Source organism: Puntigrus tetrazona, chromosome 11 (assembly GCF_018831695.1).
Source record: "Puntigrus tetrazona isolate hp1 chromosome 11, ASM1883169v1, whole genome shotgun sequence".
NCBI lineage: Eukaryota > Metazoa > Chordata > Actinopteri > Cypriniformes > Cyprinidae > Puntigrus > Puntigrus tetrazona.
Window position 1 is genome coordinate 13,817,052 of NC_056709.1, and position 13,298 is coordinate 13,830,349.

At 37.6% G+C, this 13,298-nt stretch overlaps 1 protein-coding gene across 4 annotated transcripts in view; it reads left to right on the forward strand.

Annotated features, from left to right (window-relative positions):
- pde4cb (phosphodiesterase 4C, cAMP-specific b) overlaps positions 1-13,298 on the forward strand; it is a 53,029-nt gene that overhangs the window by 25,213 nt on the left and 14,518 nt on the right. Inside the window, exon 1 of one of the 4 annotated variants that reach the window (XM_043252088.1) lies at positions 2,873-3,375. The exons of 2 other annotated variants lie outside the window; for them this stretch is intronic. In XM_043252088.1, coding sequence (XP_043108023.1) covers positions 3,293-3,375 — 83 coding nt within the window. In that variant the 5' untranslated portion in view covers positions 2,873-3,292. Of the gene's footprint in view, positions 1-2,872; positions 3,376-9,784; positions 10,265-13,298 lie in introns of those variants that run through there. One more of the 4 variants, XM_043252085.1, reaches the window with a different exon arrangement.

The following is a 13,298-nucleotide window of genomic DNA, read 5'->3' on the forward strand; positions in this document are numbered from 1 at the left end:
AGAGAACCGCCGAAAAAGTGATTATTTCATCGGGGCGAAACACGCACGGAAAGAGTCACACGCAGCAAAAAAACAACCGTCGGAGTGAGCGGGCTGCGCAAATAACTCTGACTTTCATGTAAACATTTCCGTTGCCCCAATCCACTGAAACGGAGCGCACAAATTCTTTCTGGATTCTGACGTCAAGCACATTACCACTTAAAGGTCATAACCAGCTGGAGAAAACGCACTTTCAAATTGTGAATGGTGGTTAAAACGTTTGATGAGTTGCGCAGTCTGACCAAGCATTCGCATTTCCGTGCAACATCCTCGAGAAACTCATCGCTTGCGGTTTTTGATATACGTTGTTGATTCTTAACCACCATTTGGAGGAATGGACATTTATTTCAGGGCCCAGGTAGTCAGCTGATGCCGGGATTGAATGAGACTGGATGTTTTCATGCCAATCCAAGACCTTAAAAGGCTCCAGCGTCTTCACCACGTGCAATCCAGTTATCTTTTAGCTTCGTTTCAGACCGTTCAAAACAATCTGTACTTTCCCATCTCTGTGAGAAAGAGGAAATCTGAAACTTCCAGATCAGAGAAGTAGGCAGATGTAGGCCGGACTGTTAGATGGCTCTGATCCAGGCGGTGGAGTCATGTTCCTACAGGCATCGCTGCGTGCTTGATGATACATAACTGTGGTGATGATAAAAACCGATTGCCAGAGCAGACATAGTAAGCAACTGATGAGAAGTAAAGGAAGTGGTGGAGCATAACACTGGACTGGTTCTGATTGGATACAGTAATAAAGAAAAAAAAGTTTTGATCACTTTGACGCAGCACTAAAATTAGGGTTAGCCACTAAATATTGAACACTGCTCAAACCACTCAATGCACAGCTAGTTTTGGTTAGTTTGATTGTTTAAAATGAGGCAAAGTGAAATTTTAAAGTTGCATTGCATAGGCACCCAGGTTAAAAAAGTACACTTCAGTAATGTACTTTAAGTGCTCTCTTTTTGTTGCAATAATTATATGCTTAAATGATTCTTTGGTGTTTCTTGTGATAAGCTTAAGATCAACTACAGTGTACTCAACTGTGATATTTTGGGACATCATGAATATAACTAAAATGTGCTTTTAACATACTATTTCTGTATTTAAAAAATGTTTTTAATTACCAATTGTAGTACACTTGAACCCGCCTTTCCAAAAATGTATTTAGTTGTGACTAAATACAGAGATAGTATGTTAAAAGTGTATTGTAGATCATATTTATGTAGTCCCAGAATAGCACAGTAGAGTACACTTAGTTGATCTTGAGAAGGACTAAAGAATATCTTTTAGTTATTAAGTACAAAATTAGTGCATGAAAACAGAGTACATTAAGTACATTATGTAAGTGTACTTTTTGAGCCTGGGTATCCCAGTAGCTATAATGTCATGTAGCCAGACCTTCAGACTGACGGCTGAAGGTCTGGAATCTATTCATTGGTCAAGGCCCACCCATGAGACAGTTTGACTGACATGTCAAACAACCAATCACAGTTCGTTACGTTTAAACATCACATTTCAGAGCGTGGAAATGTAGCCACAATAACAAACCTCTGAAGCGTATTTTAAAGTGTACTTTGTGCCATGAGTTTTAATTATTTCACATACTTTGAAATAATTGGTTCGTTGAAATAATAAGTGGATAGCTGATCCTGATAGTTGACTTTCTTCTTTCGTGAGGGGGTTTGGCGTCACAGCAACTTTGTTTCCAGGCGGAACGTTGAAGCTCGCGACTAGCACGTCTCGGAGATCCTGTATAATTAAACCAATCCGTGACGACTTCAAAAGTGTTTCTAGATAAATGCGCTATATGCATCAGACGTTTAGCCAACGGCCCGTCTGAGGCTGAGACTACCCCAGTAGCAAACTGACGTTCTGATTGGTGCCAAATTAACATTCAAGCACGATAATAAAATAAGTCAGGCATTCTGATTAGACACAATACCGAACTGAAATTCGGAGCAGAGGGCAGCAAACTAAAGTTGACACAATGCCCAGAAAATCCTTATCGCTAACTTAATGTCTTTGCAAACTAAAATTTTGAATTTTGAACAGACTTTCAAATTTAAAGGGATGGTGTCCAAAAAAATGTCAGAGGATTTCGATAGAAGCCAATGGGAAACTTTTTTTCTTTGCTGTAAACAAAACTGCGAGCGTATTCTCAACGGAGCTGAAGCTATGCTTACATCCTACGATATCTGCTGGAGCACCACTCTTCTGTGCGAACAAGAGTAAGTGTAAGTTAGAGTTCATACTACACTAAGTTTTAAATACGGAATCAGGAGCCACGCATAGAGCACTTTTTATGATAGATGCAAGCACTTCGTTGGACCTCTACTGGACTACTGAATACCAACACTCATTCAATATCATTAGAACGCTTGGAAAAGCATTTGTTTCAGCTGAAAAAAAAAGACATGCACCTTAAAGGTGAATAAAAAGTCATTTTTGGGTTCTAGCTGGACATTTTGACACAGTAACGAGGTAAATTTCAGATTGGACATAAGTTCTTCAGAAAGTTTAGATGAAGTCATTCTCCTGCTCAGCGGAAAACAGATAAGTGTGCGATGAAAATTAAGCATGCAGATAATAACATGCATGTCCGAACAGCACTCGCTTGCTGTGTGTGTGTGTGTGTGTGTTCACGTCTCACTCTGATGTGTTGGCGGGCACACAGGAGCCACCCATGGCAGACTATTCACAACACACATGTATAAGAAGCGCTGCAGCGTGTGACCACACACCACCCTCCAGGCTCAGTGCGCCGTACCTCCCCTTCTCTTTCTTTTCTCCTCTCTTGCTTCTTCCCGCCTATCCAACATTTAGCCACTAATATGGAAACTTAGCAGGACCTTGAACCTCTAAACTGCGTCCCTAGGGAGTCCAATAATAAGTTTACAGGCTGGCGCTGCGCTGTTTTCCTTTTCTTTTTTTACTGCTCACAGGAGAGAGACATAAACGATTTGTCAGTTTTTTTGTAAGATAATTAGCTTTAGGAAGTAGATATCGTTTCGGATGGTACTTATCTGGCATGTTGAAGAGGAAACATGAGCTTTGGAGGACGGTCTACGCGGTCTACGCTCGGCAGACCCTAAGGATGAGGTCCTAGAAATGTAGCCGAGACGTCTTGGACTGAGGTCTCAGGCTCTCGAGGTCTTCACCTGTCTGCTCGCTCGGTTCAACAGACTGAAACGCTGAGGATGTTTCTTTTTGCGAAGCCCTGGTAAACGACTTAAAGTTGTTTCCGCAGCTTTCTGAAATGACGCACAAAGATTCTCGAATCCACAGGAGGAATTCGCTCTTTAATTGTGGCTCAGCTCGGAGACGACACTCGTGCATTGGGTATGTTTGGTCATCCACTGTGCATTATGAAAGAAAAAATCGGTAACACTTTCTACGAAGCCTGTATTTATAATATCATTATAAGAGTGTGCATTGTAATGAACGCACAATGCATTATAAGAATGTGTTATAACATCTCATGAATGAAGAGTATGATTGTTTATAACACGACGAACCCCATATTAATTCTACTTCCCTTATAACGGACTATATCATGTCTTGACATTGTTTGTTTAAGATCTGAACAGAACCTTATGACATCCTGTGAGCTGTTAGGTGCTGAGTGTTATTTGAATGCTAAAAACTGAAAAAATGCAATGTTTACTATCTAAACCACATAAGCAGACTTAGCCAGGGTAGGTAGAATGATTACATACTTGCAAAGTATCCTATATATTTAGCAGACACACTACTAATACACTAATGAAGGCTACTTGACGCGCAGCCGCAGAGTTACTTATCAACAGCTGTCTAATAGGCACCATCAAAATAATCGAACTGATTATATACAAAAAAAAATGGTCAAAGTGTCTTATTACACATTCATCTCATCTGATATGCGATCGTACGGCTGTTTGAGAAAAAAATGTAAAAATGTAACAAGTAAAACGGCAAGATGTGAGACTTATAATGCATTATAACTATGAGAAAAATAATCCAGTGGATTAGTGATATGAATATTGTATATAAATTGTGTGTTATAAATATAAATATCATTCTCTTAAAAGCTATAACCGCAAATAAGTAAATATTATAACACATTAAAACTGTTCTTATATTAAAATGAATGCTTGTTATGCATTCATTTTAATGCCTTAAGTAAAAAGCCTTATAAATACAGGCTTCATAGAAGGTGTTACCAAAACATCTTTATTGGTTCCTATGGATGCACTTTATAAGTAACTGTAAATAGAAGTAACTATACGGTGTGTAGAGTATTAGTAGACTGTTAGGGTTAACAGAATAAGTCGACATGTACTTGCAAAGCCGCTAGTCAGTGGAATGTGTGTTGAGGGAGCATCAAAATAAAGCGTTATTAAGCAGACAATCTGCTATTATTTAAATGACTCACAGTCTAATGTCAGCATGCTTTAGCATTTGTATTGGTGCAATGAATTTATATAGAGGCTGCTTTGTCAAAGTGGGCTATTTTGATTGCTGAGATTCGTCTGTCGCTGCGGGACTGCAAAAAGCGAGCTCTTCCTTCCACTGGAGTGCAGTTCAGATTTATTGCTTTGGCGCACGTCGCAGGAGATGGTCAGTCTCTTTCCGCTTGGGATGTGTCAAACGCCGTGTTCACCCAAGTTCGCCCAAAAACGACGATTCTGTCACCCTCGAGCCTGTGCGAGTTTCTCCTGAACGCAAATGTGTTGCTAACCAAACGGTTTCTGCTTCTCCATTAACCTCCGTATTATTTTTTCCGTACTGTGGTGCTCAGTGGGGACCAGCAGCTGTTCAAAAAATGTTTTCTTTATGTTCAATAGAAAAATCATGCAGGTTTGGTACCACTTGAGGGTGAATAAATAAATAATAATAAATCTTAATTTTTAGGTGATTCCTTTAAGCTAATAAAAAACATTATTGATTAATTAAAATAATTAAATTAAATTAAATTTAATTTAATTTAATTAATACATAATTTTTTTTTATTATATTCTTCGCACAATATTAATGAGGATATAAATTTAAGCATATATTATCTTATGTACTGTATATACTATTTGTACAATTATTGTCAAAAATATTACTACAAAATATTACTTTTGCAAATTTTACTACAAAATAAAATTCGCAAATTCATCATTAAAATATATTTTGATTTAAATCCGAACTACAAAAGAGCCCCTTTTAGCTCTGTTGACTTGGTTCTAAACCTGTATGTGCAATATGACAATAAATGTACTTTTCATTGAGATATTTCTGAAAAGGCTATGCTAATTTGAAAGGATTGAGCTCTTCTTTTGTGCATGGTTTATGTTGTAAGAACAGTTGCAGATTGTTCTATGTGCGTAAACAAAAGCATTAGCATTAACTGCATGCTGTAAATATTCTTTATTGCAGCCTTTGTTGATCACACTGACACTCTTTAGCCGAGACCGTTTACAGCGCTTTAAGATCGCAAAAGCTGTGTAATAGGAGTCAGTGTCATGTGACTTTGGCCAGTTTAACTACAGCAGAGCGCCGAGCTATTTTTAGGGTCGGTGTGATTCTAAACTCCTCTGTGAACTTAAATTTCTTCCAGATGTGCAGACGTCACCGCGCACGTGAACTCAGCCTGTGTTCGAGGACCCCACGTTTTAATAACGCCGCTGCTTTAATGAACTTTAATGAAATGTTTTTTTTTTTTAATTGTCACTCGGTCAGTGAGCTCGCGCCGCGGCTGAACCGATTCGATTATAAAAGGAGCACTCTTTGCTTGGTTTCGGTGTAATTTGAATGTTTCATGCTGCTGCGAGTTTCAGGAGTGACAGTCTGATTAAATGCGAGAGTGAAATTTTTGATAACCGTAGCAAAGGAAAAAGAGATTAAGCCTTGAGGGGTTGTGATATGTTTCTTTATCATTCCCTTATTTTCTCTTGATCTTGTATATGCTGAACAATATTTGAAGACCTCGTGATAATGTTGATTTACTCGTAATTATTATTAACAACGTTCATAATCAACTGATTCTATTCGAATTTATTTCAAATAGTTGAAATAGTTTTTGCTATTGTACTGAAGTCGGTGTCCAGATCTGTGAAATTTGACTGGTATTGAGTGTTGCCAGGTCCACGGTTTTCCCACGGAATTCGGATGATTTGATGCTTTTTCCGCAGGATGTTTTTCATGTACGCGGGTTGAAGCGAGCCCAATAAAGTGGTATTAAGCCCCTGGAATGTGACGTTTATCAGGACAACATGTATTTTACCACACAGCAATGTGATTTTTTTTGTTTTTCATTTTTTTAATTCGAGCTAGTTTTGTGAGGCAATTCGGCAGAAAATCTGGCAACCCTGCTAGTATCGTTATCAACCGCTTACTCAGAACTTATGTCATATCTAAAGTAATCATAAATCTTCTTTAGTCTGTTCTGTTTGCATATAGCACCAAAAATATTCAATAAAAGTACAGTAAGGCAACTGTATATTGCTTTGGACAATGAGTATCAAATCATGTAATACAATTCATGATACCGATTCTCACGATACGATTTTCTCAGTTATTTTTTAAGACATATTATTAATAAAAAGGTGTCCTTTTATTACATTGAAAAAAAAATACTGCAGAGTATATCAATAGATATCGCTAAAGTCCGGGTTTGCTAGCTTTTTCAGTGCTTTTTCTGTAGAGAGTGCATGGTTGCCAGGTTGGGAAGATTAAGTAAACCACTGGATAGAAAATGTATTGATTTAAAAAATGCAGCTGCAAACATGATTTTTTTTTTTTATTGAGAGCAGATATTGTGATCCTAATTGAATTATTTGAGTAGACTTCCTTTTGTAATTATGACAAAAATACAGGTGTGTGGTTTCTGAGGATGAAGTAGCGTCATTTAAAGGACGTGATTTTTTTTTTTAATCCTGATTTACTGTCTAATGCCGGGGGAACATCTCATTCCTGTTAAAGCGCTGTGTGTGTGGATTTCTCAGGTGAACCGGTGGAAATAATGTGCAGCTGCCCCCTTCTGGCTAAATGCTGAATATTTACTTTGTGAGAACTGTCTGGACGTGATGGTTCGGTTTGAGAGTTTCAGCTATCATCAGCCCATAAATAATAGCGAGCAAAGATGTTTTAATACACACACAGAAAGAGAGAGAGGAGAAAGAGCAGTCTTTTAGGAATTTATTGCATGTGGAAAGATAAACTGTGTGTGCGCGCATGTGTGTGTGTGTGTGTGTGTGTGTGTGTGTGTGTGTGTGTGTGTTTACATAGCTCTGAGTCTCTGTGGCTCATAGTCTCATTGTACCATTGATCCTATTCACAGTTTCACACTATTCATACATGGATATCTCAGATGTTTTGATTTCACTAAATAAGATTTGCTTTCCCGCCATCATAAATTAAATGTCTGTCTGATCCATTAGGGCTTGATTATTAAACCTCTTTGATGGGGTGTGTGTGTGTGTGTGTGTGTGAGACTGAATTGGATCTGCAGTCTCGCCAGAGGTTTATTTTTCATTGAAAATTTAGTTTAATCTGAGAAAACTGTAGAATGCATCGCAGTTGGTGCTGTGGACTGGAATTATATCTGAAATTGTGAGGAGAGGTGAGCTATTATTTATTTTTAATAAGTAAAAAAAAAAGTACCCTTGTAAAAATTAGGCTTAGTTGATTATTTAAAAAATACAAATATAAAACACACATTGTGCATGTAACTTCATAGATTTATATGGAGAGCACTATGTTATATATTTGGTGTCCTGGCAGGAAAGCAATCACCCAGAACACCCTAGCAACCATAGAAAGTGCCTGGCAACCAGAGTTAAATATTTTTTGTTGTTTGAAATAAAGCTTACATTAAATCAAAAGAAGGTAAATACTTAAGTGAAATACTTCAACAATAAATTCAACATAAATAGAAATGACAAAAACTAAAACAGCATCATCTTTTTAGGGCGAAATACTTAAAATGAAAAAAATAAAAATGAGAAAAGCTGACTCTGGAGTACTGAAATGACAAAAACTAGAACTTTTAAAAAACAAAAATTTTGAGTGAAGTAAAATAAGTAGAAGTACTAAAATTAAAAATTAAATATCTAAAGAAAACAATAATGAATAAAATGTAAAAAAACAAACAAAAAAAAAAGTAAATATAATATGCAAATATGAAATGCATTATTACTAAATGGTATGATTTCAGAAAATAAAAAATAAGATGACACTGCTAACAACAACCAAAATGCTCTAGAAAGGTACGTAAAACCTAGTAAGAGAATATGAAAAGCACTAAAAACCACTCTCAAAATCACATTAACGTCTATCAGTGCTCTAGTACATACTACAACAGCGAAGCAACATGTTAAACATATGGTAAAAACCAGACGTATTCTGAATAAATAACAAAGAGTCTCTCTAAACAAGTCATTCCCACGTCGATATTTTCAAAAAGGCAATGATTTGGTGACGTTGCAGGCTGTGTGTGTGTGAAGGGCCGCAGCTCAGACCCCCATGAGCAAATATTTACCCTGATTTGAGCAGAGATCACATTCAGTCCTGTGGGAGATGAGGATCCTAACGCTGCCACAGACCACTCAGCTATGAACCAAATCCCCCAGTATGAACACTACAGCAAAAATAAATACACATTAGTCCCGTAACATATGCTTAAAATGAATTTAAATTCATGTGTCAAATGTAATATGCGCTTTGAGCTTAAAAGTTCCTCTAACTTTCAAATCTGTAAAATTTTATTTAAATTTTTTTTTAAGAATTTTGAAAGCTTAATAAACATCTAATCTCATGAGTAAAAATGTAAAACTTAAAAAAATATATAGATAAAAAATTGATATAATACATACTGAAGCACAGGTGAAGTATCTGGTTATAATTTTAACTGTAGTGTGTTATTCAGTATTACGTTTAAAGTTAATATATTTTAAATGCACTTATCTACGAATTCATTATTACAAATGCATTATTATAGATGTATCAGATGCATGACATGTTCATTTTATTAACATTAATGCTTGTCGTGACAACAGTGGCTTCCCTTCCCTCCTGGCTTCCTTCTTTTTCTGTGTAAAAAAAAAACGAGTGTCAGAAGCATAAAAAGTCGTGCAGCGGGGTATTTACGTTTTTCATTAAATGCCTTTATCAAAAAGAATTGAATGCAGTGATGGGCAACTATTAATCGCAATTAATTGCATCCAAAATAAATGTTTTCGGATGCATTTTGGATCTTGTCTGGTTTGTCCCAATAAAGCTGCATTTGGATCTCCAACCTCCAAGTCTTAAAGCATTATGCTACACATTTTTTTATTTAATATGCAAACGTAACATTTTTTACATGCATGTGTGTGTTTGCATACGCTTAATAAATATGCACAGTACACACGCATACGCTACATAAACAGAAACGATAATTAATTACAGTTAATCATTGCCTGGCAACTCCAATACTTTTCATGCAGTTAAGTGTCTGGAAGCGTTTTATCCTTTTTAAAAGTGTACTGCTTTATCCCAAGAAATGAGTGTGTGCTGTATATGTCCCTTTGATGCTTTGTGATCTAACCCAGTGACATTTGTACCTTTTAGAGTTTGAGACAAGTACGTATATGCTCTTAAAATGCTCTTGGCTTACGGCTGGCTCCAGTAAAGAGTTAATATTGAGTGGTTCCGCCTTCTCCTTGCGCTGTGACTCACTGTTCGGCTGCCAGTCCCGCAAACACACATAAACACACACACACACACACACACACACACACACACACACCCATATGAGGCCAGCATGCTGGTGTAAACTCATGTATACGAGTTCAGCTGTCTGAGCTGCCGGAAGAGAGAGACTGGTGACTCTTGAAGTTTGTTTGTTTGTGAATTATCCTTGTATTTGACAGCAGACTTACAGGCTATAAAAAAATACACTTTACGAGGACCGAGAGGAGTCGAAGGATGACGACTGGTCAAATACGAGATGACCGGGGGACCTCGCTCGTGTCAGCATGGCTCCGTGTGTCCGTCGCTCAGTAACTCGGCGGCGGGGAGCATGCGTTTCAGGCTGCGCGAGAGGAGCAGCTGATTTCTGGAGGGAAACGGCAAAAGAGCGAGGCACGGAAGGAAATATGAGTTTGCCGACTGGCTGTGTCTTTCTTCCACCCGGCGACCGCACTTTTAAAGTTCGGAACGTCAGCCTCTGCGGCTCCCCGTGTGCTGTCAACTGTCCGATTGACATTGTGCAGAAACGCAGGCGGTAACTCGCTTCTTTTATTCTTTTGCTTGTGTTTGGAAAGGGTTAAGCTGGGATGGCTTTAAAAGTGAATTTTTTTGCAGTTTCGAGAGGAGCCGGGCAAGCCAAATCGTGAGTCGATTTACACAAAAAGTGTAACCGCTCCGCGGTGCTGTCAAAATATTTGTTTGAGCGGCCTGACATCAACTGCTGGCTCAACCAATAGGACGCAACCTTGAAAACTCCATAGGGAAATTGATTTTTAGCGATAACTAAGGACGGACTTGTTGTGAGCTCAGAGGTTGTTAACTGATCGCTTGTGCTTTCGTCGAACACATCTGATTGCCTCAATTCAACATTTTCAAAATAACTGTGTTTAATATTGGAGTTTGTATTAAAAAAAACTCCATTACCCATGATGCTGTACCAAAAATTCCACCAATTATAATCAGGGAAGAATGCATGGCAAAAGAGATCTTTAGCTCTGTTCGTTTCCTATTCTCAGAATACTTAAATATATGTATGTATGCTGTATTTTGCCGTGAACTAACATTTCTGGCTAAACGGCTCTGTGTTCATCGATTTGAATTAGATGAATGTCATTCGCAGTAGTTGTAGTTTCTTTCCTCGTTAAAGCTGTGAAGTATCTTTGCCTTTTTGACCGATTTTCAGTTTCGAGTTTGTAATGTTTCGTCGTGACCGGTTGACACATAACAAGGACTTTTTAAAAATCCCAATGAAAAAAAAAACAGTGCTGCTTAAAAAGTGGGCGGGCACTAATGCGCCATATTAGGCAAATGTCAGGGTTGGGGCTACTTGTTTTTCTGACCAATAACAAATGGGGGTCGGGGAAAGGGGAGGCGGCTCTGAAATTGTCTCTGATGATTATAAAATGAAAGAGTATCAGTCTGATTCTGTTATGCCTGCATTAGAAAGAAATAACAACATTTAACATGACTGGTTTAAGTGAAATCAAAAATATGCCCCTGAATCGCCTAAATATATTCATTTATACCCACAAAACTATTTATTTATAGTTCAAACCAGGTAGAAATCTCCACTCATTACAGTGTGTATAATGTTTAATTCAGTAAGCAGTTTGTTATGCAAATTCAGTTTTATTTATTGCAGCCAATATATGTCCATATATTTTATTCTTGCTGCCAGCGACATCAAGATATAGAGCAAAAGTTATGTTTTAACAGAGGCAGGTGCATTTGCGTTCATGTCTAAATATGCTGTGATTAATTCATTTGTTTTATCCTTATTTAAAACGAATTAAGTTCTTCCAAAAGACTTGCTTTTTAGACATTTTTAGTCTTTCATGGTAACCTGGATTGTGTACTTAAATGTTGTTTACAGCAATGCCAAAACTTGGCCCAATTAATATAAAAATCCATAAAGCAATAAAAAGGCAAGAGATCACAGACAAGAAACTTAGCTCTCTGTTCTTTTTATTCTTTTTAATTTAATTTAATTTAATTTAATTTAATTTAATTTAATAATGTTTCAAACACTGTTTAGGTGGTGGAATGTCCTTCATTATTTAATTTAGCTTGACGGGCTATTATAGGTTTGCAATAAAATATATAAAAATAAAAAATATATCACTACATTATCTAAAGTAAATGTACTGTACCATTGTATTTCCATGGTCCCGTAATTCCATGTTATTCTCTGAAGTTCATTAGCTTGTGTAAATACCATCCCTGAGGACAATATATGTATGACGCATGACGTCCCAGGGCCCCTTGCATATGAAGGGCCACACTGTCACTGTCAAATGCTTTTGTTTGGAAACAGTAGTTCTGATCCTGATCCTGTGTATACGCTGAAGCCTTTATCTCAAACACATCAACCACGCTGTTTTTTTTTTCTCAGAGCAAATTCACGTCACTTTCAGGACCGTGCACGGCAACACAGTCTGCCGTGATCGGCCCTTTATTAGTGACCTGGAAAGCTGTGTGTGTGTGTGTGTGTGTGTGTGTGCACATGGAATATTTCTGAATCTACAATAAGAAGTCTTGATTCAACATTACTTTAAAGAGATAGTTCACCCCAAAAAAGTCGCCCGAGCGTGATTGCTGTGCACAGTATGTGCCCAAATAAACCAAATTAAGAAAGAAAACAGGTTCCTAGGTTCCTAAAACAAATGCTCTAAATTAGCCAGGCGTGAAAATGCCCTTAATATCTCATTTTGAGAGTTTTTTCAGTGTCACTGAGATATTTTTATCTTTATATTTTAGGTGTGTAGTTTTTGTTTTAATTTACGTATTACTATGCCGTTTTTATAGATTCCGTTTTTACAGTTATTTTAGGACGTGAAGTTAAACTGAATGAAAATGAGAAACGTGGCCTTGGCAGCTAGCCAGAATGAAACGTTTTTATATTTTATTTCAGGTAACGTAGAGAGGGCTGCATTATAAATAGTATTTTAATCATGATCACGAGTTCTCTCCGTTCAGTAATTGTGATTTTTGCCTGCTGGTTTTTAATTTTAGTTTTGTATTTGTTTTATTTTGAGTTGGTAAAAAGTGGCCACTAGCTTTTATGGCTCCGGTTGCCAGATTTCAGAATGTAGATCTCCTAATCAGGATATTGATACATTTTATGTCCAACCTGGCAACCGTGTGCACACGCTTTGCTCCTTTTCGAAAAAGCACTGATGAGTTAAAAACACGTACGTTGGAGTTTAGCGCTTTCTATTGAGGTATTCTGCTCAGAAATTCTGGTGGATAGTGACCGTTTTTTTGAAGCCCCGTAAATTGCATATTTTTTTTTTTTTAATTTGGGTAAAATGTTCTTTTACCTGCGTTTGTGGCCCATTTGCGAGACAGTTTTTGACCTGATTTCACCAGAGGCCGTGCTTGAATTACTCATTTACTGAGTCTCTTATCCACATCTGCGCCTCTAATCGGGGTCCGTCCATCTCCGCGGAGCTGTTCCAGCCCCAGACACGGGTCTTTATGACTGGCCACTGTGCGCTTTAATCGACTCTGCTCGGTGAGCGACGCGTCCTGTCCTGTCACGATCGAAGCAATGTACCAAATAAAGACCG